The sequence below is a fragment of the Pseudophryne corroboree genome, chromosome 3 (genome assembly GCF_028390025.1).
Source record: "Pseudophryne corroboree isolate aPseCor3 chromosome 3, aPseCor3.hap2, whole genome shotgun sequence".
Lineage (NCBI taxonomy): Eukaryota > Metazoa > Chordata > Amphibia > Anura > Myobatrachidae > Pseudophryne > Pseudophryne corroboree.
This window is the reverse complement of record NC_086446.1, coordinates 49,214,044-49,241,434: the sequence shown is the minus strand read 5'-3', so window position 1 is coordinate 49,241,434 and position 27,391 is coordinate 49,214,044. Positions and strand designations below refer to the sequence as shown.

At 47.5% G+C, this 27,391-nt stretch overlaps 1 protein-coding gene across 5 annotated transcripts in view; it reads left to right on the top strand.

Moving 5' to 3' along the window:
* The window catches only part of LOC135054693 (zinc finger protein OZF-like), a 45,536-nt gene extending 18,744 nt beyond the window's left edge, over positions 1 to 26,792 (top strand). For all 5 annotated transcript variants that reach the window (XM_063957959.1, XM_063957957.1, XM_063957958.1 and 2 more), the window contains 2 exons: positions 7,752 to 8,060; positions 25,150 to 26,792. In XM_063957959.1, the coding sequence (XP_063814029.1) occupies positions 7,752 to 8,060; positions 25,150 to 26,306 (1,466 nt within the window). In that variant the 3' untranslated portion in view covers positions 26,307 to 26,792. The remainder of the gene's footprint in view (positions 1 to 7,751; positions 8,061 to 25,149) is intronic.
* Positions 26,793 to 27,391: the final 599 nt, after the last annotated feature.

Here is a 27,391-nt window from a genome sequence, read left to right as displayed (position 1 = left end):
CACAGGAGGACATGATGGCGTCCCGCCTAAACAAAAAACTAGAGAGGTATTGCGCCAGGTCAAGAGACCCTCAGGCGATAGCTGTGGACGCTCTAGTGACACAGTGGGTGTACCAGTCAGTTTATGTGTTCCCTCCTCTGCCTCTCATACCAAAGGTATTGAGAATAATAAGAAAGCGAGAAGTAAACACAATTCTCGTGGTTCCGGATTGGCCAAGAAGAGCGTGGTACCCGGAACTTCAAGAGATGATCTCAGAGGACCCGTGGCCTCTGCCGCTCAGACAAGACCTGCTACAGCAGGGGCCCTGTCTGTTCCAAGACTTACCGCGGCTGCGTTTGACGGCATGGCGGTTGAACGCCGGATCCTGAAGGAAAAGGGCATTCCGGAGGAAGTCATTCCTACGCTTATTAAAGCCAGGAAAGAGGTTACAGCAAATCATTATCACCGCATATGGCGGAAATATGTTGCATGGTGTGAGGCCGTAAAGGCCCCAACAGAGGAATTTCAACTAGGTCGATTTCTGCATTTCCTGCAAGCAGGAGTGAATATGGGCCTAAAACTGGGCTCCATTAAGGTACAGATCTCGGCTCTGTCGATTTTCTTTCAAAAAGAACTAGCTTCAGTACCTGAAGTTCAGACATTTGTAAAAGGAGTGCTGCATATTCAGCCCCCGTTTGTGCCCCCTGTGGCACCTTGGGATCTCAACGTGGTGTTGAGTTTCTTAAAATCACATTGGTTTGAGCCACTAAAAACCGTGGATCTGAAATATCTCACGTGGAAGGTGGTCATGTTATTGGCCTTGGCTTCTGCCAGGCGAGTATCAGAATTGGCGGCTTTGTCTTGTAAAAGTCCTTATCTGATTTTTCCATATGGATAGGGCAGAATTGAGGAATCGTCCCCAGTTTCTCCCTAAGGTGGTGTCAGCGTTTCACCTGAACCAGCCTATTGTGGTGCCTGCGGCTACTGCGGACTTGGAGGATTCCAAGTTGTTAGACGTGGTCAGGGCCCTGAAAATATATGTTTCCAGGACGGCTAGAGTCAGAAAATCTGACTCGCTGTTTATCCTGTATGCACCCAACAAGCTGGGTACTCCTGCTTCTAAGCAGACTATTGCTCGTTGGATTTGTAACACAATTCAGCTTGCACATTCTGTGGCAGGCCTGCCACAGCCAAAATCTGTAAATGCCCATTCCACAAGGAAGGTGGGCTCATCTTGGGCGGCTGCCCGAGGGGTCTCGGCTTTACAACTTTGCCGAGCGGCTACTTGGTCAGGGGCAAACACGTTTGCAAAATTCTACAAATTTGATACCCTGGCTGAGGAGGACCTTGAGTTCTCTCATTCGGTGCTGCAGAGTCATCCGCACTCTCCCGCCCGTTTGGGAGCTTTGGTATAATCCCCATGGTCCTTTCGGAGTTCCCAGCATCCACTAGGACGTCAGAGAAAATAAGAATTTACTCACCGGTAATTCTATTTCTCGTAGTCCGTAGTGGATGCTGGGCGCCCATCCCAAGTGCGGATTGTCTGCAATACTTGTACATAGTTATTGCTAACTAAAGGGTTATTGTTGAGCCATCTGTTGAGAGGCTCAGTTGTTTTCATACTGTTAAACTGGATAAAGTATCACGAGTTGTACGGTGTGATTGGTGTGGCTGGTATGAGTCTTACCCGGGATTCAAAATCCTTCCTTATTATGTCAGCTCGTCCGGGCACAGTGTCCTAACTGAGGCTTGGAGGAGGGTCATAGTGGGAGGAGCCAGTGCACACCAGGTGGTCATAAATCTTTCTAGAGTGCCCAGCCTCCTTCGGAGCCCGCTATTCCCCATGGTCCTTTCGGAGTTCCCAGCATCCACTACGGACTACGAGAAATAGAATTACCGGTGAGTAAATTCTTATTTTTCTCATGTTTATTGCTTTTATATCCAACGGCACCTAAATATTTCTCTGACGTCCTAGTGGATGCTGGGGACTCCGTAAGGACCATGGGGAATAGCGGCTCCGCAGGAGACTGGGCACAAAAGTAAAAGCTTTAGGACTACCTGGTGTGCACTGGCTCCTCCCCCTATGACCCTCCTCCAAGCCTCAGTTAGATTTTTGTGCCCGAACGAGAAGGGTGCAGACTAGGTGGCTCTCCTGAGCTGCTTAGAGTAAAAGTTTTAAATAGGTTTTTTTATTTTCAGTGAGTCCTGCTGGCAACAGGCTCACTGCATCGAGGGATTAAGGGGAGAAGAAGCGAACTCACCTGCGTGCAGAGTGGATTGGGCTTCTTGGCTACTGGACATTAGCTCCAGAGGGACGATCACAGGCCCAGCCATGGATGGGTCCCGGAGCCGCGCCGCCGGCCCCCTTACAGAGCCAGAAGAGTGAAGAGGTCCGGAAAATCGGCGGCAGAAGACGTCCTGTCTTCTATAAGGTAGCGCACAGCACCGCAGCTGTGCGCCATTGCTCTCAGCACACTTCACACTCCGGTCACTGAGGGTGCAGGGCGCTGGGGGGGGGCGCCCTGAGACGCAATGAAAATACTTTTAATGGCTAAAAATACATCACATATAGCTCCTGGGCTATATGGATGTATTTAACCCCTGCCAGTTTTTCCACAAAAAAGCGGGAGAAAGGCCGCCGAGAAGGGGGCAGAGCCTATCTCCTCAGCACACAAGCGCCATTTTCCCTCACAGCTCCGTTGGAGGGAAGCTCCCTGGCTCTCCCCTGCAGTCACTACACTACAGAAAGGGTTAAAAAAGAGAGGGGGGCACTAATTAGGCGCAGTATTAAAAGTAAAGCAGCTATAAGGGGAAAAACACTTATATAAGGTTATCCCTATATATATATATATATATATATATATATATATATATATAGCGCTCTGGTGTGTGCTGGCAAACTCTCCCTCTGTCTCCCCAAAGGGCTAGTGGGGTCCTGTCCTCTATCAGAGCATTCCCTGTGTGTGTGCTGTGTGTCGGTACGTTTGTGTCGACATGTATGAGGAGAAAAATGATGTGGAGACGGAGCAGAGTGTCTGTAATAGTGATGTCACCCCCTAGGGGGTCGACACCTGAGTGGATGAACTGTTGAAATTACGTGACAGTGTCAGCTCTGTATAAAGACAGTGGTTGACATGAGACAGCCGGCTACTCAGCTTGTGTCTGTCCAGACGTCTCATGGGCCGTCAGGGGCTCTAAAGCGCCCGTTACCTCAGATGGCAGATACAGACGCCGACACGGATACTGACTCCTGTGTCGACGGTGAAGAGACAAACGTGATTTCCAGTAGGGCCACACGTTACATGATTGAGGCAATGAAAAATGTTTTACACATGTCTGATAATACGAGTACCACCAAAAAGGGGTATTATGTTCGGTGAGGAAAAACTACCTGTAGTTTTCCTGAATCTGAGAAATTAAATGAGGTGTGTGATGATGCGTGGGTTTCCCCCGATAACAATTGATAATTTCTAAAAAGTTATTGGCAGTATATCCTTTCCCGCCAGAGGTTAGGGTGCGTTGGGAGACACCCCCTAGGGGGGATAAGGCGCTCACACGCTTGTAAGAACAAGGGCTCTACCCTCTCCTGAGATGGCCGCCCTTAAGGATCCTGCTGATAGAAAGCAGGAGGGTATCCTAAAATGTATTTACACACATACTGGTGTTATACTGCGACCAGCAATCGCCTCAGCCTGGATGTGCAGTGCTGGGTTGGCGTGGTCGGATTCCCTGACTGAAAATATTGATATCCTAGATAGGGACAGTATATTATTGCCTATAGAGCATTTAAAAGATGCATTTCTATATATGCATGATGCACAGCGGAATAATTGCCGACTGGCATCAAGTATAAGTGCGTTGTCCATTTCTGCCAGTAGAGGGTTATGGACACGACAGTGGTCAGGTGATGCGGATTCCAAACGGCATTTGGAAGTATTGCCTTATAAAGGGGAGGAGTCATTTGGGGTCGGTCTGTCAGACCTGGTGGCCACGGCAACAGCTGGGAAATCCACGTTTGTACCCCAGGTCGCCTCTCAAAATAAGAAGACGCCGTATTATCAGGTGCAGTCCTTCGCTGGCAAGCGGGCAAAGGATTCCTCATTTCTGCCCCGTGACAGAAGGAGAGGAAAAAGGCTGCAGAAATCAGCCAATTCCCAGGAACAGAAGCCCTCTTCCGCCTCTGCCAAGCCCTCAGTATGACGCTAGGGCTTTACAAGCTCAGGCACGGTGGGGGCCCGTCTCAATGAATTTCAGCGCGCAGTGGGCTCACTCGCAAGTAGACCCCTGGATCCTTCAGGTGATATCTCAGGGGTACAAATTGGAATTCGAGACGTCTCCCCCTCGCCGTTTCCTAAAGTCGGCTTTACCGACGTCTCCCTCTGACAGGGAGGCAGTTTTGGAAACCATTCACAAGCTGTATTCCCAGCAGGTGATAATCAAGGTACCCCTCCTGCAACAGGGAATGGGGTATTATTCCACACTGTGTGATACCGAAGCCGGACGGCTCGGTGAGACCGATTCTAAATCTAAAATCTTGAACACTTACATACGGTGGTTCAAATTCAAGATTGAATCACTCAGAGCAGTGATTGCAAACCTGGAAGAAGGGGACTACATGATGTCTCGTGACATCAAGGATGCTTACCTTCATGCCCAAAATTACCCTTCTCACCAAGGGTACCTCAGGTTTGGGGTACAGAACTGTCACTATCAGTTTCAGACGCTGCCGTAGGGCTGGTCCACGGCACCCCGGGTCTTTACCAAGGTAATGGCCGAAATGATGATACTCCTTCGAAAGAAGGGAATGTTAGTTATCCCTTACTTGGACGATCCCCTGATAAGGGTATGATCCAGGGAACAGTTGGAGGTCTGTGTAGCACTATCTCAGGTAGTGTTGCGGCAGCACGTTTGGATTCTCAATATTCCAAAATCGCAGCTGATTCCGACGACTCGTCTTCTGTTCCTAGGGATGATCCTGGACACAGTCCAGAAAAAGGTGTTTCTCCCGGAGGAGAAAGTCAGGGAGTTATCCGAGCTAGTCGGGAACCTCCTATAACCGAGCCAAGTCTCAGTACATCAATGAAAGGGTTCTGGGAAAAATGGTGGCTTCCTACGAAGCGATCCCATTCGGCAGTTTCCACGCAAGAACTTTCCAGTGGGACCTGCTGGAAAAATGGTCCGGGTCGCATCTTCAGATGCATCAGCGGATAACCCTGTCACCAAGGACAAGGGTGTCCCTCCTGTGGTGGTTGCAGAGTGCTCATCTTCTAGAGGGCCGCAGATTCGGCATTCAGGACTGGGTCCTGGTGACCACGGATGCCAGCCTGCGAGGCTGGGGAGCAGTCACACAGGGAAGGAATTTCCAGGGCTTATGGTCAAGCCTGGAGACATCACTTCACATAAATATCCTGAAGCTAAGGGCCATTTACAATGCTCTAAGCTTAGCAAGACCTCTGCTTCAAGGTCAGTCGGTGTTGATCCAGTCGGACAACATCACGGCAGTCACCCACGTAAACAGACAGGGTGGCACAAGAAGCAGGAGGGCAATGGCAGAAGCTGCAAGGATTCTTCGCTGGGCGGAAAATCATGTGATAGCACTGTCAGCAGTAGTCATTCCGGGAGTGGACAACTGGGAAGCAGACTTCCTCAGCAGACACGACCTCCACCCGGGAGAGTGGGGACTTCACCCAGAAGTCTTCCACATGATTATAAACCGTTGGGAAAAACTCGGCAGGTATTGCGCCAGGTCAAGGGACCCTCAGGCAATAGCTGTAGACGCTCTGGTAACACCGTGGGTGTACCGGTCAGTGTATGTGTTCCCTCTTCTGCATCTCATACCCAAGGTACTGAGAATTATAAGATGGAGAGGAGTAAGCACTATATTCGTGGCTCCAGATTGGCCAAGAAGGACTTGGTAACCGGAACTTCCAGAGAGGCACACGGAGGATCCGTGGCCTCTACCTCTAAGAAGGGACCTGCTCCAGCAAGGACCCTGTCTGTTCCAAGAATTACCGCGGCTGCGTTTGACGGCATGGCGGTTGAACGCCGGATCCTGAAGGAAAAAGGCATTCCGGATGAAGTCATCCCTATCCTGATCAAAGCCAGGAAGGATGTAACCGCAAAACATTATCACCGCATTTGGCGAAAATATGTTGCGTGGTGCGAGGCCAGTAAGGCCCGACGGAGGAATTTCAACTGGGTCGATTCCTACATTTCCTGCAAGCAGGAGTGTCTATGGGCCTGAAATTTGGGTCCATTAAGTTTCAAATTTCGGCCCTGTCAATTTTCTTCCAAAAAGAACTAGCTTCAGTACCTGAAGTTCAGACGTTTGTAAAAGGGGTACTGTATATACAGCCTCCTTTTGTGCCTCCAGTGGCACCTTGGGATCTCAATGTAGTTTTGGGGTTCCAAAAGTCACATTGGTTTGAACCACTTAAATCTGTGGAGTTAAAATATCTCACATGGAAAGTGGTCATGCTGTTGGCCCGGGCCTGGGCCAGGCGCGTGTCAGAATTGGCGGCTTTATCCTGTAAAAGCCCTTATCTGATTTTCCATTCGGACAGGGCGGAATTGAGGACTCGTCCTCAGGTTCTCCCTAAGGTGGTTTCAGCGTTTCACCTGAACCAACCTATTGTGGTGCCTGCGGCTACTAGGGACTTGGAGGACTCCAAGTTGCTAGACGTTGTCAGGGCCCTGAAAATATATGTTTCCAGGACGGCTGGAGTCAGAAAATCTGACTCGATGTTTATCCTGTATGCACCCAACAAGCTGGGTGCTCCTGCTTCTAAGCAGACTATTGCTCGTTGGATTTGTAGTACAATTCAGCTTGCACATTCTGTGGCAGGCCTGCCACAGCCAAAAATCTGTAAATGCCCACTCCACAAGGAAGGTGGGCTCATCTTGGGTGGCTGCCCGAGGGGTCTCGGCTTTACAACTTTGCCGAGCAGCTACTTGGTCAGGAGCAAATACGTTTGTAAAATTCTACAAATTTGATACCCTGGCTGAGGAGGACCTGGAGTTCTCTCATTTGGTGCTGCAGAGTCATCCGCACTCTCCCGCCCGTTTGGGAGCTTTGGTATAATCCCCATGGTCCTTACGGAGTCCCCAGCATCCACTAGGACGTCAGAGAAAATAAGAATTTACTTACCGATAATTCTATTTCTCGTAGTCCGTAGTGGATGCTGGGCGCCCATCCCAAGTGCGGATTGTCTGCAATACTGGTACATAGTTATTGTTACCAAAAATCGGGTTATTGCTGTAGTGAGCCATCTTTTCTAGAGGCTCCTCTGTTATCATGCTGTTAACTGGGTTTAGATCACAAGTTATACGGTGTGATTGGTGTGGCTGGTATGAGTCTTACCCGGGATTCAAAATCCTTCCTTATTGTGTACGCTCGTCCGGCCACAGTATCCTAACTGAGGCTTGGAGGAGGGTCATAGGGGGTGGAGCCAGTGCACACCAGGTAGTCCTAAAGATTTTACTTTTGTGCCCAGTCTCCTGCGGAGCCGCTATTCCCCATGGTCCTTACGGAGTCCCCAGCATCCACTACGGACTACGAGAAATAGAATTATCGGTAAGTAAATTCTTATTTTTAACAATAACAATTATATTAATTACAAACTTGCTTTCCAAATTTTACAAATGAACTGAAGGGGGGAAATGATTGAGAACCATTGCACTTTATGATCTGTACAGAAGATGTTACTAAGATTAATCTGAATAAATTAATTCTTCATTAATAAAGCATTCACGTTTCCATGGATTATTTATAGAGGGAGAAGAAGAGACGTATGTTACTGATATGAAGGCAGAAGATACAGAGGGAGAAGAAGAGACGTATGTGACTGATATGAAGGCAGAAGATATAGAGGGAGAAGAAGGGACGTATGTGACTGATATGAAGGCAGAAGATATAAAGGGAGAAGAAGAGACGTATGTGACTGATATGAAGGCAGAAGATATAGAGGGAGAAGAAGAGACGTATGTGACTGATATTAAGGTAGAAGATATGGAGGGAGAGGAGACGCATGTGAGGGGTGAGCAGTGTAAGGAGGAGAAAATCCCTACATATATCAGCACAGGTGAGTAATGAACACTTATTACTGTAAAAATTCACATATTCTACTTGCTCAGTTATTACAATATTCTCTGCTCCGTGGGGGAAGTCAGGAACCATCAGCCCTATAAGACTCCTGTTCTTACCCTCACATCATGTCACTGTGTGTTACCAGCCCAGAGATCTGACCAGTCTCCTCCCCACACTATCTGGTGTATCTCATACATCAGGAGCCATCAGCCCCTATTATACTCCTGCTCTCCCCCTCACATCATGCCACTGAGTGTTGCCAGCCCAGAGATCTGACCGGTCTCCTCCCCACACTCTCTGGTGTATCTCATGCATCAGGAGCCATCAGCCCCTATTATACTCCTGCTCTCCTCCTCACATCATGTCACTGTGTGTTGCCAGCCCAGAGATCTGACCAGTCTCCTCCCCACACTATCTTGTGTATCTCGTACATCAGGAGCCATTAGCCCCTATTATACTCCTGCTCTCCCCCTCACATCATGTCACTGTAGGTTACCAGCCCAGCGATCTGACCAGTCTCCTCCCCACACTCTCTGGTGTATCTCATACATCAGGAGCCATCAGCCCCTATTATACTCCTGCTCTCCCCCTCACATCATGTCAGTGTGTGTTACCAGCCCAGAGATCTGACCAGTCTCCTCCCCACACTCTCTGGTGTATCTCATACATCAGGAGCCATCAGCCCCTATTATACTCCTGCTCTCCCCCTCACTTCATGTCACTGTGTGTTACCAGCCCAGAGATCTGACCAGTCTCCTCCCCACACTCTCTGGTGTATCTCATACATCAGGAGCCATCAGCCCCTATTATACTCCTGCTCTCCCCCTCACATCATGCCACTGAGTGTTGCCAGCCCAGAGATCTGACCAGTCTCCTCCCCACACTCTCTGCTGTATCTCATGCATCAGGAGCCATCAGCCCCTGTTATAAACTCTCTGGTGTATCTCAAACCTGTTTCCAAAGACCTTTCCATCTGCTTGTATCCTATGACTACCAGATAAATGTCAAACACTTATCCATTGTCTGAGTGTCCTAAGGTTGAGCCCAGCGTCTCCCAGTTCAGCCGTCTAATCACTCACATTTCTCTTACGTCTTAGAGGATGCTGGGGTCCATATTAGTACCATGGGGTATAGACGGGTCCACTAGGAGCCACTGGCACTTTAAGAGTTTGATAGTGTGGGCTGGCTCCTCCCTCTATGCCCCTCCTACCAGACTCAGTTTAGAAAATGTGCCCGGAGGAGCCTATCACAGCTAGGGGAGCTCCATAGGAGTTCTTTTAGTTTTATTGTTTTATTAAAGTTTTAGGCACAGGGAGGCTGCTGGCAACAGCCTCCCTGCTTCGTGGGACTAAGGGGGGGAGTAGTGTCCGCCCTGAGGGGTCTGAGTCACTGACTCCGCTGATGGAACACTGAGCTCCTGAGGGGAATGATCGTTCGCCGCCAAAGGTGATCGTTCACCCCCGCAGCATGCCGCCACCTCCTTACAGAGTCAGATGGTTGAAGCGGCGAGTGAGCCAGCCCCATACCCCCCACTTGTATTGAAGTCTGTCAGAGGGCCCCGGTTACGCTGCCAGCGATTTCCTCAGGCCAGTATAAAGATCAGTGGAGCGGGAAGCAGCGCCATGAAAGGGGGTGGAGCTTCTCAGAGAGGACCCAGCAGCGTTCAGAGCCATTTTTCCTGCCTGCAGGTCATTGTGGAGACGCTGACAGGGAGAGCTGTCCCTTCAATTCATCTCCAGCTATCTTGTACGGTACCAGGGGGTTGTAGAAGGGGGGAGGCTGTAGAAATACTGTGTAACCTATTAAAGTGCACAGTAAGCGCTAGGTAGTGGCTTCCATCTATCTAAAAGCGCTGTGTGTGGGTTGGCTCCAATCTCTGTGGCTCTCTTGGCATTCATGGGGGAAGAAACTGTATATGTCCTTTCCCTGGGTGTGTGTGGAGTGTTTGTCTCCAAAAAATACCATGTCTAGGGACTCTGTGTCATATGCTGCAGAGGATAATTCCTCTCAGGACGATCCCATTCCTGGTACTCAGGATTGTACTGTTTTATCACAGATTCCTGCAAAGGAGCCTGAGTGGTTAGCCTCTCTTAAGGGTATGATTTCTCAGATTTCTACTAGGGTTGTACAGACTGAGACTGCAACTCAGGTTTTACAGACGTCTTATGGCGGTTTGGTATGGTGCTGTTCCTTCAGGGCCCCCTAGCGTACACCCTCAAAAAACGTGCTCTTGCCCAGATTGTGCAAGATGACACGGATACCGATTCTGACATGGCAGACGGTGATGGGGATGTGCTGCAGGGGGCGGCATCTCTTGCAAAAGGGGTGCAGTTGATGATTGAGGACATTAGAGATGTGTTGAATATTGCTGATGCAACACCTGAGCAGGTTGAGGAGGCCTACTTCACGGATAATAAGAAAGCCTCGCTAACCTTCCCTGCGTCTAAAGAATTAAACGCTATACTTGAAAAATCCTGGGAAAACCCAGAGAAAAAATTCCAGATCCCCAGAAAGGTTCTGGTTGCTTTTCCCTTCCCTGAGGATGATAGGAAGAAATTGGAAATCCCACCCATAGTTGACGCATCTGTTTCCAGACTGTCAAAGAAGGTGGTGTTACCGGTCCCGGGATCTACCGCGTTAAAAGAACCGGCTGATCGCAAAATTGACACTACGCTCAAATCCATATTCACGGCTTCAGGGGCGATTCTACGACCTACTATTGCCTGTGCATGGATCTCTAAAGCTATAGTGAAGTGGTCAGGCACGTTGCTTGAGGAATTGGATACAATGGATAAGTGACGTTGAATTGTTTTCACGTAACATAAAGGATTCTGCAGAATTTATGGTGGAATCCATGAAGGATCTGGGTACGATGGCTGCAGGGATATCTTCCATGTCTGTCTCAGCTCACAGAGGACTCTGACTATGCCAATGGTCTTCCGACGCGGAATACAGAAGTGTGAAGAACCTACCCTACACAGGTCAGGCTCTATTTGGGGAAGAGTTGGATGTGTGGATTTCCACGTCAACCGCGGGTAAGTCACATTTTCTTCCCTCAGCTGCTCCTGCTCCGAAGAAACCCTTTTTTTCAGCTACGTCACAGTTCTTTCGGACAGCTAAAACAAGAAAGAACAAGCCGTCTAACACCTTCTTTAGAGGAGGTCGCGCAAAATCCAAAAAACCTGCCACTGCAGTAGTTGGTTACCTCGCCTCATTTGTTACCACTTTGGGAAACTTTATGTGGCTTGGTGTGGACGACGAGCGTTTTTTTCCCTTCGGCTTTTCATTTAGCCGCCTTCTTTGGTTTCTCCGGGTGGTTTTCTCGGCTGAGTTTCAACTAGGTTTACCTGAGTTTCAGGTCTCTGCTCTTTTGGTTTTCTTCCAAAGGATATTAGCCTGGCTGACGGAAGTTCGGACTTTCTTGCAGGGAGTTCTCTAACGGCAACCCCCCTTGCGACCTCCGGCAGCACCAGGAAACCTCATACTGGTTGGTGGAGATGGATTATCTCACTTGGAAGGTGGTCCTTCTTCTGGCCCCTGGCCTCGGCCAGATGGGTGTCGAAGCTTGGATCTCTCTCTTTCCCTCTTGTCGGCCTTCTTGCCTGACATTACATAAGGATACGGCTGAGCTTCATACTCGGCGGCCGTTTCTTCCAGGGGTGATGTCCGCTTTTCATATAACTCTGACACTTGTGTTTTCAACACTCTTGGCGACTTAACCGGATTAGTGACCTTTGGATGTTGTCAGGGCGCTCCGACTCTCTGTATAGTTGCCTTCGGCTATTCGACAATCTCATTTCTTCTTGGGTCTGTACAATACTTCCGTACTGAATGGCCGGGGTCCCGGCAGACGTTGGCCCATTGACATCAAAATCCTCAGCATGACAGTGGACCGCACGGCCTGGAGGAGGGGCCGGTGGGGGCGAGGCTCAGACGGTTCAGCCACGTTTGGGTGTCAGCAAGCCTGGACCCCTGGGTACAGTATATTGTGTCTCAGAGGTACAGTCGGGAGTTTCAAGAACTCCCACCTCACCGATTCTTCAAATCAGGCTTACCAGCTTTGCTGGCAGACGGTGCTGTCCTACAGGAAGCCATCCAAAAATTGGAAAAGTCACATGTCATTGTACCAGTTTCACCTCAGATGCAAAACAAGGGTTACTATTCAAACCTTTTTGTGGTACCGAAACCGGATGGTTCGGTGAGGCCAATTTTGAATTTGAAAATGTTGAACCTCTATCTGAGGGAGTTCAAATTCAAAATGGAACTCTGAGAGCGGTGATCTCAGGTCTGGAGGAGGGGGAGTTCCTGGTATCCCTGGATATCAAGGATGCGTACCTCCACATTCCGAAATGGCCACCGCACCAGGCTTATCTCAGATTTGCACTGTTAGACAGCCACTATCAAATTCAGGCGCTGCCATTCGGCCTCTCCACAGCACGGAGGGTGTTCACCAAGGTGATGGCAGAGATGATGGTTCTCCTTCGCAGACAGGGGGTGAACATAATCCCACATCTGGACGATCTGCTGATAAAGGCATCGTCCAGGGAGATGTTGTAGCAGTCCATTGTTTTCACGACCCATCTGCTCAGGGAACACTGTTGGATCCTGAACCTTCCAAAATGGCATTTGGAGCCAACAAGGAGATTGTCTTTTCTGGGAATGATCCTCGACACTGAAGTGCAGAGGGTGTTTCTTCCGGAGGAGAAAGCGTTGGTGATTCAAACAATGGTCTGGGATTTCCTGAAGCCAACCCGGGTATCTGTTCATCAGTGCATTCGCATTCTGGGGAAGATGGTTGCCTCTTACGAGGCTCTACAGAATGGAAGGTTTCATGCTCAGTCGTTCCAACTGGATCTCCTAGACAAGTGGTCGGGGTCTCACCTACATATGCACCAGAGAATACGTCTGTCGCCGAAAGCCAGGATTTCACTCCTCTGGTGGCTGAAAATACCTCACCTTCTGGATGGCTGCAGGTTCGGGATTTAGGACTGGATCCTTCTAACCACGGGATGCAAGTCTCCAGGGCTGGGGCGCAGTCACTCAGGGGTCAACATTCCAAGGAAGGTGGTCAAGCCTGGAATCCAGCCTTCCAATAAACATTCTGGAACTTAGAGCTGTCTACAACGGTCTTCTCCAAGCAGCCCATCTTCTGCGAGATCGAGTTATTCACGTGCAGTCAAACAATGTAACGACGGTGGCCTACATAAAGGGCAGAACGAAGAGCAGAGCTGCAATGTCCGAGGTAACAAGAATCATCCTCTGGGCAGAAAAACATGCGTTGGCGCTGACAGCAATCTTCATTCCGGGAGTAGACAACTGGGAAGCGGTCTTCATCAACAGACATGATCTCCATCCAGGAGAGTGGGGCCTCCATCCAGAGGTGTTCACGGAGGTGACAGATTTTTGGGGTGTACCTCAAATAGACATGATGACCTCCCGTCTTAACAAGAAACTTTGGAGGTATTGTTCCAGGTCGAGGGACCTGCAAGCCGTGTCAGTGGACGCCCTGGTGTCTCCGTGGGTGTTCCATTCGGTGTACTTGTTTCCTCCATTTCCACTCATTCCAAGAGTTCTAAAACTCATAAGGAGAACAAGAGTTCAGCCGATCCTCATTGCGCAGGACTGGCCATGAAGGGCTTGGCATGCGGATCTTCTGGGTCTGCTGCTGGAAGAACCGAGGCCTCTTCCTCTTCGGGAGGACCTGGGTCAACAGGGGCTGTTTCCTTATCAAGACTTACCGCGGCTACGTTTGACGGCATAGAGGTTGAACGCCAGATATTTGCTCGGAAGGGAATTCCAAACAAAGTCATTCCTACCCTCATACAGGCTAGGAAAGGAGTAACGTCTAAACATTACCATCGCATTTGGAAAATGTATGTATCTTGGTGTGAATCCAAGAAGCTTCCTACGGTGGAGTTTCAACTGGGACGGTTTCTCCTCTTCCTGCAAGCAGGTTTGGATATGGGCCTGAGGTTGGGATCCGTAAAAGGTCCAGATTTCGGCCTTATCAATTTTCTTCCAGAAATAATTGGCTGCCCTCTCTGAGGTTTAGACTTTTTTGAAAGGGGTTCTGCACATCCAGCCTCCCTTTGTGCCACCTACGGCGCCCTGGGAACTTAACGTGGTGTTGCAGTTCCTCCAATCGGAGTGGTTAGAGCCTCTACAGGAGGTTGAGGTCAAGTTTTTCATGTGGAAGGCTGTCACTTTGTTGGCCTTGGCTTCTGCTAGACGTGTGTCGGAATTGGGGGCTTTGTCCTGTAAAAGCCCCTACTTGATCTTCCACAAAGATAGAGCTGAGCTCTGTACACGTCAGCAGTTTCTTCCGAAGTTTGTGTCGGCTTTTCATATCAACCAACCTATTGTGGTGCCAGTTGCTACTGACTCTTCAATTTCATCGAAGTCCTTGGTTGTTGTAAGGGCTCTGAAGATCTATGTGAAGAGGACTGCTCGTCACAGAAAATCGGACTCTCTGTTTATCCTGTATGATCCCAAGAAAATTGGCTGTCCTGCTTCTAAGCAGACGATCTCTCACTGGATCAGGTTCACTATCCAGCATGCGTATTCTACGGCAGGCTTGCCGTGTCCAAAATCTGTTAAGTCCCACTCTACTCGTAAGGTGGGTTCTTCCTGGGCGGCTGCCCGGGGGGGGGGGCTCAGCTTTACAGCTTTGCCGAGCGGCTACTTGGTCTGGGTCGAACACATTTGCTAAGTTCTACAAGTTCGATACTTTGGCCTCTGAGAGCCTACAATTTGGTCAATCAGTTCTGCAGGAGCCTCCGCGCTCTTCCTCCCATTCTGGGAGCTTTGGTACATCCCCATGGTACTAATATGGACCCCAGCATCCTCTAGGACGTAAGAGAAAATAGGATTTTAATTACCGCAGAGGATGCTGGGCAACTGCCCAGCGCTTCGTTATCCTGCAGTGGTTATCTGGTTCAGTATGGCTTTGTTCTTAGTTAAGTGCTGCCTTGTTACTTGGTTTAGTAATGTTCAGCTGTTGCTGAGTTTCAAGTTAGTTTGCTTTGTGTGCCTTGCTGTGTGAGCTGGTGTGAATCTAACCACTATCTGTTAAATCCTTCTCTCGAAGTTGTCAGTCTCCTCGGGCACAGTTTCTAGACTGAGTCTGGTAGGAGGGGCATAGAGGGAGGAGCCAGACCACACTCTCAAACTCTTTATAGTGGCAGTGGCTCCTAGTGGACTTGTCTATACATCATGGTACTAATATGGACCCCAGCATCCTCTACGGACTTCGAGAAAAGGATTTACCGGTAGGTAATTAAAATCCTATTTTTCCAGCACACAGTAAAAGAAAAAAAACAACACTCACGTTTTGATGAAAAAATGGTTATTTTGATTCCTACAGATCATAGAAGTCCGTATGTCAGCTGTAGCCCGACAGCTGTTTCAACCATAATACAGTGGCTTTCTTCAAGGGATGTAGAAAACCACTGTTGTGGTTGAAACCGCTGTCGAGCTGCAGCTGACATACGGACTTCTATGAATCTGTAAGAATAAAAATAGCATCCTTAGTTTTTCATCAAAACGTGAGTGCTTTTTTTTCTTTTTCTGTGTCCTGGAAAAAGTGAGTGCCTATATTTCTCTTACATCCTAGAGCAGGGGTGGGCAACAGGCGTGTGCAATGATAAGCGGCCCGACTGAGCCGCTTGTCACTGCGCTACACTGCTGCCAGACGCTGCGCCGCAGAGGAAATCCTGGTCACGTCACAGGGTCTGCTGACCGGGATTTCCTCTGTGATGTCATTCGCTGGGCGGCAGAGGTCGGAGCCACAGCAGGAGCGGCGGGCAGCAGGAATGACTCTGGGGTGCGGACAGCAGCAGTGACTCCGGGCAGCAGCAGCGACTCTGTGAAGCACGGGCAGCGGGGATCAGGCAGCGGATCATCTTCCACTGAAAAAAAAGGTAAACCCCCTGCCTAGCCAGTACCTGAAATGGATCTGTACTTGAGCTGCAATATGGGTTCAGGGGAGGGGGGGGGGGGGGGGGGGGGGGGGAGATGGGGACAGGGACTGCTATATGGGTTCCAGGGAGGGGGGTAGGGACTGCTATATAGGTTCAGGGAAGGGGGGTAGGGACTGCTATATAGGTTCAGGAAAGGGGGGTAGGGACTGCTATATAGGTTCAGGGAAGGGGGGTAGGGACTGCTATATAGGTTCAGGGAAGGGGGCTAGGGACTGCTATATAGGTTCAGGGGAGGGGGGGGGGGATAGGGACTGCTATATAGGTTCAGGGGAGGGGGGGAGGAGGATAGGGACTGCTATATAGGTTCAGGGAAGGGGGGTAGGGACTGCTATATAGGTTCAGGGAAGGGGGGTAGGGACTGCTATATAGGTTCAGGGAAGGGGGGTAGGGACTGCTATATAGGTTCAGGGAAGGGGGATAGGGACTGCTATATAGGTTCAGGGGAGGGGGGGGAGGAGGATAGGGACTGCTATATAGGTTCAGGGAAGGGGGGTAGGGACTGCTATATAGGTTCAGGGGAGGGGGGGGGGAGGAGGATAGGGACTGCAATATAGGTTCAGGGGAAGGGGGTAGGGACTGCGGTGCATGCGCAGTTCAGACCCGATTTACAAGATATTTTGTGTGTGGCCCTCGATTATTCACTGGAAGTGTTAAGCAGCCCCCCAGCTGAAATAATTTCCCACCCCTGTCCTAGAGGATGCTGCGGTTCCATTTAGTAGCATGGGGTATAGACGGGTCCCTTGGGAGCCATGGGCACTTTAAGAGTTTAATAGTGTGGGCTGACTCCTCCCTCTATACCCCTCCTACCAGACTCAGTTTAGAAAATGTGCCCGGAGGAGCCGGTCACAGCTAGGGGAGCTTCTAGGAGTTTTTCTGGTTTTATTGTTTTTCTAAGAGTTTTAAGTACAGGAAGGCTGCTGGCAACAGCCTCCCTGCTTCGTGGGACTTGGGGGAGAGTAGGAACCAACTCTAGAAGTTAATGGTTCTCTGTCTCCGCTGACAGGACACTGAGCTCCTGAGGGTGCTGATCGCAAGCCCACGAGGCGACCGCTCACTCCCGCAGCATGGCCGCCCCCTCCTAACAGAGCCAGAAGAAAGAAGAGTAGTGAGTATGACGCCGGCGGCCCGGGAAGCGGGTCGACGGCAGGTATAGCGGCACAAGGGTGGGAGCGGCTCTAACAGGCTGCGCTCCGGAAGGCTCAGTAGCACTTGGTGTAAGACGCTGTGAGGGGCGTCCTGGGCCAGCGCACATACCCTACACTGGTCATATAGGCTAACAGGGGGTAATCCCTCTGTTAGCTGCACGAATACCTCAGGCTAGTATAATCACATAAGTGCGGGACGATGCGCCATTACAGGGGGCGGGACTTCTCCTCAGAACGGATCCAGCGCTCACGAGCGCCATTTTCTCCCTGCAGATTACACAGAAGAGACGCTGACAGGGAGCGCTGCCATCCACATAACTCCAACATACCTCTGTGGTACCTGTTTATCCTATTAAGGTTACTCAGTCAGCGCTGGCCGTTTCTTATATTAACTGCCTACTGGGGCGCTGTGTGGCTGGCTACTTAATACTCTGGGGGAAAACTGTGTCTGACATTTTCCTATGTGTGTGTGTGTGTGTGGGTGTGGCTGTATATCTCACATTAACATGTCTAGGAACTCTGTATCTTGTGCTGCAGAGTGTGTATCTTCTCCTGAAGAGTCTATTCCATGTACTCAGGATTGCCATGTACTTTCTCAGCTTTCTCAGTCCGAACCCCCATGGGTGTATTCTATAAGGGGAATGATATCCCACATTTCATCTAGGATGTCGCATAATGAGAATGTAATGCAGGTTTTACAACAATCTGTAGAGGTTTTGCAGTATTCAGCTCTAAGATCCCTATTGCATACCCTAAAATCGTGCTCTTTCCCAGATAATGCAGGCTGACACGGACACCGACTCTGATGCAGGGGACGGTGATGGGGATATGCAGGGGGGGTATGCATCCCTTGCTAAGGGGGTGCAACACATGATTGAGGCCATTAGGGACATTTTGTACATTACTGAGAGAGTACCTGAGCAGGTAGAGGAGGCTTACTTTACAGACAATAAGAAATCCTCCCTTACTTTCCCCGCTTCTAAAGAGTTAAACTCCTTGTTTGAAAAATCCTGGAAAAACCCAGAGAAATAATTCCAGATCCCCAAAAGGGTTCTTATTGCTTTTCCCTTTCCTGAAGAGGACAGGAAAAAGTGGGAAAACCCACCTATAGTAGATGCTTCTGTATCTAGGTTGTCTAAAAAGGTAGTTTTACCTGTCCCTGGTTCAACCGCTTTAAAAGAGCCGGCTGACTGCAAAATTGAGACAATGCTCAAATCAATATACACAGCTACAAGAGTGGCTTTAAGGCCCACTATTGCTTGTGCGTGGATTTCTAAAGCCAAAGTAAAGTGGTCAGGCACATTACTAGAGGAATTAGATGCTCTGGATAGGAGAGACATTGAATTATTTTTTCCGTCACATAGAGGATTCTGCAGGTTTCTTTAGAGGAGGTTGAGGGAAATCTAGAAAACCTGGACCAACAGTTTTCCAGGAACAGAAGCCAGGTTCTGCTTCCTCAAAATTTTCAGCATGACGGTGGACCTCCCAGCCTTGGGATCGGGCAGGTGGGAGCGAGACTAAGGGATTTTAGTCACATCTGGGCATCATCATGCCTAGACCCCTGGGTACAAGAGATTGTTACCCATTGATACAGACTGGAGTTTCAAGAGCTCCCACCGCACAGATTCTTCAAATCAGGCTTACCAGCTTCGCTGGCAGAAAGTGCTATCCTACAGGAAGCCATTCAAAAATTGGTACAAACAAATGTCATTGTTCCAGTTCCACCTCGCCTAACAAACAAGGGTTATTACTCAAACCTGCTTGTGGTACCTAAACCGGACGGTTCGGTAAGGCCGATATTAAACCTAAAGTCATGAGGGTATTCAAGATGGAGTCTCGGAGAGCGGTGATCTCAGGTCTGGAGGAGGGGGAATTCCTGGTATCCCTGGATATCAAGGATGCGTACCTTCACGTTCCGAGCTGGCCGCCTCACCAGGCTTATCTGAGATTTGCGCTGCTGGACTGTCACTATCAGTTCCAGGCGCTGCCATTTGTCCTCTCTACATCACCGAGGGTGTTCACCAAGGTCATGGCAGAGCTGATGCTACTCCTCCGCAAGCAGGGAGTGAACGTTATTCCATATCTGGACGATCTGCTGATAAAAGCATCTTCCAGGGAGAAGCTGTTACAGAGCATTGCTCTCTCAACTCGACTACTCCAGGATCATGGGTGGATCCTGAACCTTCCAAAGTCCCATATGGAACCGACAAGGAGACTGTCCTTCCTGGGGATGAGCCTCAACACAGAAGTACAGAGGGTGTTTTTGCCGGTGGAGAAATGGTCCGGGATGTCCTGAAGCCTGCCCGGGTATCGGTTCATCAGTGCATTCGCCTTTTGGGGAAGATGGTGGCCTCTTACGAGGCTATACAGTACGAAAGATTTCATGCACGGTACTTCCAACTGGATCTCCTGGACAAATGGTCAGGATCTCATCTTCACATGCGCCAGCGGATACGCCTGTCGCAGAAAGCCAGAATTTCGCTCCACTGGTGGCTGCAAACATCTCACCTTCTCGAGGGCCACAGATTCAGAATTGGATCCTTCTAGCCACGGATGCAAGTCTCAGAGGTTGGAGTGCAGTCACCCAAGGGAAAAACTTCCAAGATAAGTGGTCAAGTCTGAAATCCATCCTTCCGATTAAACATTCTGGAACTAAGGGCCGTGTACAACGGCCTTCTACAAGCGGCACATTTTACAATTTAACAGCGGTGTCCTACATAAACTGACAGGGCGGAATGAAGAGCAGATCCGCAATGTCAGAGGTAACAAGAATCCTCCTCTGGGCAGAAAAGCACGTGGTAGCGCTGTCAGCGATCTTCATTCCGGGAGTGGACAACTGGGAAGCGGACATCCTCAGCAGACACGATCTCCATCCAGGAGAATGGGGCCTCCACCCGGAGGTGTTCGAGGAGGTAACAAGTCATTGGGGTGTACTTCAAATAGACATGATGGCCTCCCGCCTCAACAAGAAGCTTCGGAGGTACTGTTCCAGGTCGAGAGACCCACAGGCAGTGGCGGTGGATGCCCTTGTGACTCCGTGGGTGTTCAAGTCAGTGTACGTGTTCCCTCCACTTCCACTCATCCCAAGAATTCTCAAACTAATAAAAAGAACAAGTGTTCAGGCGATCCTCATTGCTCCGGACTGGCCAAGAAGGGCTTGGTACGCGGATCTTCTGGAATTACTGCTGGAGGATCCGAGGCCTCTTCCTCTTCTTGAGGATCTTCTGCAACAGGGGCTGTTCGCTTATCAAGACTTACCGTGGCTACGTTTGACCGCATGGAGGTTGAACGCACGATATTAGCTTGGAAGGGCGTAACGTCTAAACATTACCATTGGATTTGGAAAAAGTAGGTGTCTTGGTGTGAATCCAAGAAGTTTCCTATGGTGGAGTTTCAACTGGGACGGTTTCTCCTCTTTCTGCAAGCAGGTGTGGATGTGGGCCTACGCTTGGACTCCCTAAAGGTCCAGATTTCAGCCTTGTCCATTTTCTTCCAGAAACAATTGGCTGCTCTCCCTGAGGTTCAGACTTTCTTGAAAGGGGTTCTGCACATCCAACCGCCTTTTGTGCCGCCTACGGCACCGTGGGATCTTAATGTGGTGTTGCAGTTTCTGCAGTCGGATTGGTTCGAGCCTTTACAGGAGGTAGATGTCAAGTTTCTTACTTGGAAGGCTGTCACACTGTTGGCATTGGCATCTGCTAGGCGAGTGTCAGAATTGGTGGCATTGTCGTACAAGAGCCCATACTTGATTTTCCAGGAAGATAGGGCTGAGCTCAGAATGCGTCAGCAATTTCTTCCAAAGGTTGTGTCAGCTTTTCATATCAACCAACCTATTGTGGTGCCAGTGGCTACTAACTCAATTACCTCAAAGTACTTGGATGTTGTGAGGGCTTTGAAGATTTATGTGAAGAGAACTTCTCGTCACAGGAAGTCGGACGCTCTGTTTGTCCTTTATGTTACCAACAAGGTTGGGTGTCCTGCTTCTAAGCAAACAATGTCTTGCTGGATCAGGTTTAATATCCAGCATACTTATTCTACGGCAGGCTTGCGTGTCCGAATTCTGTTAAGGTGCACTCTACCCGTAAAGCGGGTTCTTCCTGGGCGGCTGCCCGGGGTGTCTTGGCTTTGCAGTTTTGCCGGGCAGCTACTTGGTCAGGGTCGAACACGTTTGCTAAGTTCTACAAGTTCGATACTTTGGCCTCTGCAGACCTTCAGATTGGTCAATCTGTTCTGCAGGAGCCTCCGTGCTCTCCCTCCTGTACTGGGAGCTTTGGTACATCCCCATGGTACTAAATGGAACCCCAGCATCCTCTAGGACGTAAGAAAAAATAGGATTTTAATTACCTGCCAGTAAGTCCTTTTCTTGTAGTCCATAGAGGATGCTGGGCGCCTGCCCAGCACTTCGTTTTCCTGCATTGCTACTTGGTTAAGTACTGTTGTTCAGCTGTTGCTGAATCGTTTCAAGTTGGTTAGCTTGGCTTTCCTTTTGTTATGTGTGAGCTGTTGTAAGTCTCACCACTATCGGTGTATTTCCTTCTCTCGAAGTATGTCCGTCTCCTCGGGCACAGTTTCTAGACTGAGTCTGGTAGGAGGGGCATAGAGGGAGGAGCCAGCCCACACTATTAAACTCTGAAAGTGCCCATGGCTCCCAAGGGACCCGTCTATACCCCATGGTACTAAATGGAACCTCAGCATCCTCTATGGACTACGAGAAAAGGATTTACCGGTATGTAATTAAAATATTATTTTAACCCCTTCTGGACCCTGTACCACTAACCTAATTTTCATTACAGTATGCTGTATTGTTTTTTCTGTATAGTAATATAATTAAATATTTAGATAACAGCCACTGTTGTATAGAAAAGGATGGATCTGTAAAATCTCTAAGTATTATGCATGAGTTATTCAATATATCAATAAAAATAGAAATAACTCGGTTGTAAATTGTGTGATATTATGCAGACACATGCAAAGTTATAATCCATATGGGATTACACATAGGAGAGTGTGGGACGTGCTCCACTGTATTGGCTACAGAACCTAGTCTTCCTCGGTGCCCTCCCATCCCAGTACTGGCCAGGCCCACTACCGCTTAGCTTCCAAGATCAGATGAGCTTGGGCATGCCCATTATGGTGTGACTGTAGTTTCAGTGGGCAGGAAGACATGGGTGTAGCAGTAAACTTATGGTCAGAGAAAAGGGGCTATTTTGTAACTCTCATTGAAGCCTTCTGGATGGAAAAGCCTTAGTTCATAGATCCAGTACATTTTCCTTCTAGATAGCAGGTGGAAAGATCACCGCCTCTTTCACTTAGGGTTACCAGTTCTATGCCCTTGAATGTGAGTTCATCTCAGTTAGAATTGTGATACTGCAGGAAGTGTTTGGAGACCACATGGGTTTGTACTTTGGTTTTGATGTTCTGAATGTGCTCTTGAGTCCTGAGTTTAAGTGGTCTCTTGATCTTTCCAACATATTTTATTTTGCATGCTTAAATAAAAATATAAACGTTAGTTTATTTAAAAGGGAACGTACTAAAATTATTTAACAGAGTACAGAGGTTTTTATCTGTAAAACATAAATATAGCTTCAATGCAAAAGTACATTTATAACACAGCATAAAAGTAAAAATAAAATAAAAATTCAAGTAAAGTAAAATACATAATATTCTGGAGGTGTAAAGATCGAGTAGCAAATGCTTATCTTTAAAGATGAGGTATGTTCACAAAATGTCCAACACGTTTCATCCTGTGGACTTCATCAAGGTATAGGCGAAATTGAAACAAGTTACGGAAAGTTCATCAAAGTATAAGAGAAATTGAAACAAGTTACGGAAACTTCATCTCTACATTCAGATGGTATAAGAAGAGGGTAGGCTCCTACAGAAAGTTCCCTAAGAAAGTCAGACAAGACATGTAATTGCGCAGGCATAGAAGAGGAAAGACCTTGTAGTCTCTTCAGTATTAAGGTCACATTCATTTGGGGCTGTTGCTACTTCTTGGCATCTACAGGGGACTAATGCACGGCTGCAGTTGTTACCTTTCCTTCTCTTGGATTTTGTGGATAGACTCGAGTTTATCCTGCACCAGACTGGATAAATAGAAAAAAGTAATTTTATTTTAACCAACTAACACATGAGTCTCAATGGACAGCTATCCGTTATGTTGGAGGCGCTCCGGGGATTATGTAACTGATACACATATATCCGTTGTGTGTGTGTGTGGTGGTGAGATCACAACACATCGGAAGGAAGAAAATTCCCTTGTTTGGAGCACTCTTTTAAAGAAATGTAAATGTTTATTTTCAATTAAAACTTAACTTGTATTTATCAAAATTACCTATAAAATAAGTGGGAAGTACAATTTAAATGTGATTGACAAGCTAATTCCCTTAGCGTTCTAATATCAGACGCGGTAATCGTCCTAGTGGTGAGAATATTTGGGCGAGATTAATCCATAATAACTGGATATTTTTTCTTCCACATAGAAAAAGGACAGTAATCTGTCCTGGTTGCAGCAGGTAGCGGTTATTCTTTTTTATACAAGAGCTAACAATAATATAGATATACTGAAATAATATAGAGATCGGTGTAGCCAAACATTTTGGTATCCTAATATATTCTAAATTATTTCTCAGTCCCAAATTGGTGTATCCCTTCAGCCCTAATCCTCCTTAGTAAAAACTGCCGGTGTTACGTTTGCTAATGAGCCATTAGACACTTCAGTTCGATACCAGTGAATATTTCCAAATAAATAAAACAATTCCCCTCTGATCACGGTACAGATATATACACAAACAGAGTAATTTGTATCAGCTGTCAAAGTATTCGGCACAGATGCCTCAGGAGAGTTAGTAACAGCTGATACTTGACAATATTGATTTCCCACTGTTCCCAATCATGCAGAAACACAGTGTAGCATTGTATCCATCCCACAGTGGTCTAACGGGGGTGTTCAGTTTCACAAGTAACTATCACACTATGGGGGTCATTCCGAGTTGTTCGCTCTGTATTTTTCTTCGCATCGCAGCAATTTTCCGCTAACTGCGCATGCGCAATGTCCGCACTGCGACTGCGCCAAGTAAATTTGCTATGCAGTTAGGTATTTTACTCATGGTTTTTCCTTCGTTCTGGTGATCGTAATGTGATTGACAGGAAGTGGGTGTTTCTGGGCGGAAACTGGCCGTTTTATGGGAGTGTGCGAAAAAACGCTACCGTTTCCGGAAAAAACGCGGGAGTGGCTGGAGAAACGGGGGAGTGTCTGGGCGAATGCTGGGTGTGTTTGTGACGTCAAACCAGGAACTAAACGGACTGAACTGATCGCAGATGCCGAGTAAGTCTGGAGCTACTCTGAAACTGCTAAGAAGTGTCTATTCGCAATTTTGAGAATCGTTCGTTCGCAATTTTGAAAAGCTAAGATACACTCCCAGTAGGCGGCGGCTTAGCGTGTGCAATGCTGCTAAAAGCAGCTTGCGAGCAAACAACTCGGAATGAGGGCCTATATGAGGTAGCTTGGTGTCTGCTATAAATATGTTAAGCTCATGGATTTTGCCAATACTGCAGATACACAATACAGAAAGAAAATTCTTCCAAGAAATGGAACAGGTTTATTTCAGTACTTAATTGTTGCACATAACCCCCCCCCCCCCCTCCCCCTTATATATCTACTGCTTTGGTACATCCCGTTCGTCACGGAAAAGAAACAAGGAAATTATGATCCTAATGCTTTTTTGTAGAGCTCCATAGCAGCCCAATATAGCCCTCCCTTGTATGTGCTTATATTTGTAAGAACCAGCTTGACCAGTTTTTATGAAGTCACTTAAGACAAGGAATATAGGGAGGAGGTCAGTGATGGACCTTCCGTGGAATGTAAACTTTTTCCAGTCTTTCATAATTAAAAAGAGGAAGTTATGGCTGATGTGGAGTTTTTCAAGTAATTTCCTTATATGTGTTTTATTCCCTGTAGATGGATGTAACAGAAGAAATATATTGGCTGAATGTCCCATTGTATCTCCAGATTGTGAAATAGAAGATAAATACATCACACAAGATTCTAAAGGAGAAATCCGCGTGAGCCCAGTTATACATCCAGTACCTCACAGTGCTGATATATCATCTGTTACCTCTAACCATGAGCAGTGTTCTCCTTATATTTCAAATATTGGTTCATCTATCACAGCTGTTACAGTAGATGAAATATTTCCCAGTTCTATAAATGCCAAATGCTTTATACGGAGCACAATACTTATTACCAATCAGCCTACTAAGACAGGTGGGAGGACATTTCCATGTTCTGAGTGTGGGAAATGTTTTACACGCAAATCAGGTGTTGTTAGACATCAGAGAAATCACACAGGTGAGAGACCATTTCCATGTTCTGAGTGTGGGAAATGTTTTACACAGAAATCAGGTCTTGTTGCACATGAGAGAAGTCACACTGGTGAGAGGCCATATCCATGCTCGGAGTGTGGGAAATGTTTTACAGACAGATCAGCTCTTGTGACACATAAGAGACGTCACACAGGTGAGAAGCCATTTCCATGTTCTGAGTGTGGAAGATGTTTTACACGCAAATCACTTCTTGTTATGCATCAGAGAAATCACACAGGTGAGAAGCCATTTCCATGTTCTGAGTGTGGAATATGTTTTACACGTAAAGGAGATCTCAATATGCATGAGAGAAATCACACAGATGAGAAACCATTCTTGTGTTCTGAGTGTGGAAAATGCTTTAAACGCAAATCAATTCTTGTTGTACATCAGAGACGTCACGCAGGTGAGAAGACATTTTCGTGTTCCGAGTGTGGGAAATGTTTTACACAGAAATCGGAGCTTGTTCTACATGAGAGAAGTCACACAGGTGAGAAGCCATTTACGTGTTCTGAGTGTGGGAAACGTTGTTCACGAAAATCCCATCTTGTTACACATGAAAGATGTCACACAGGTGAGAGGCCGTTTCCGTGTTCTGAGTGCGGGAAACGTTATTCACGAAAATCACTTCTTGTTATACATGAAAGAAGTCACACAGGTGATAGGCCGTTTCCGTGTTCTGAGTGCGGGAAGTGTTTTACACGCAAATCAGTTCTTGTTGTACATCAGAGAATGCACACTGGTTATGATTAGAAGATGGGAATGGGAAATCAGATTCCGTTAAACTATAAATTACTCATAAACCTTTACTGAGGTGACACATTTGCAAGCATAAAGTTTTTTTTATTTTTTTTTAACAAGTTTTATTTTTTGAGTGGATGGGAGGAAAAGTCTCCTTGCAGCGTGGTAGTAGGTTTTGGAAAAGGATCACCAAAATGGTTTAAAATAGCGTAGGCGGTCACGAGGAACATTGGCATGATCTCCTATTAGCTAATATCACGCTTTAAGTTCTGAGACTTGACAAGTTTTTCAAGCATAAACTTTCATTTATTGTAGGTCATAAATGGACTCTTAAGTTATAGCACAGATTTGTCTTTAAAAAAAAAAAAGCTTGTCACACAAATTCCTGTAAGGGTGTATGTAAAGAGACAGTGTTGTTTCACTATGAAGAGCAATCTTTCTGAATGTTATTTGTATTGTGTACATACCAATATTTTCATAAATGCTTCTTTGTAATTACTTGTTTTTCAGTTGTTCATTTTTTTTCCACTTTAAATATTGTTTCCTTTTTATATAAAAAACAAAAAAAAACAATTTAAAGGCTAATTGCAAATTAATAAGGTTTGTTAGAAGGTTTAAAAAACACCTCCGCTATAAGCTTCTCATGAATTGGCTGTTCCGGGAGTGGGGGGCTGGTCAACCCCAACCAAGCCTTGTCTGACCATGACCAAGACTCTCCTGCTCAGGACCATTGGACATCACCGGAGGGAGTTGCTGGATCATTGCAGAGCAGGGAACATCTACTCAGCTAGTTGTACCCACAACTAAATGTCTGGTCTTGGGTGGAATTTGCCTGTTAGACTTACATGGAGACTAACCTTATGTCTTTATTTTTGTGTTTTTTTTGTCTTAATATGATACTCAGTTGGTATTCACCATGTATAATTCATATTTCTCATACGTCTTAGAGGATGCTGGGGTCACATCAAGAACCATGGGGTATAGACGGGATCCGCAGGAGACATGGGCACTTTAAGACTTTCAAAGGGGTGTGAACTGGCTCCTCCCTCTATGCCCCTTCTCCAGACTCCAGTTTTAGAATTGTGCCCAGGCAGACT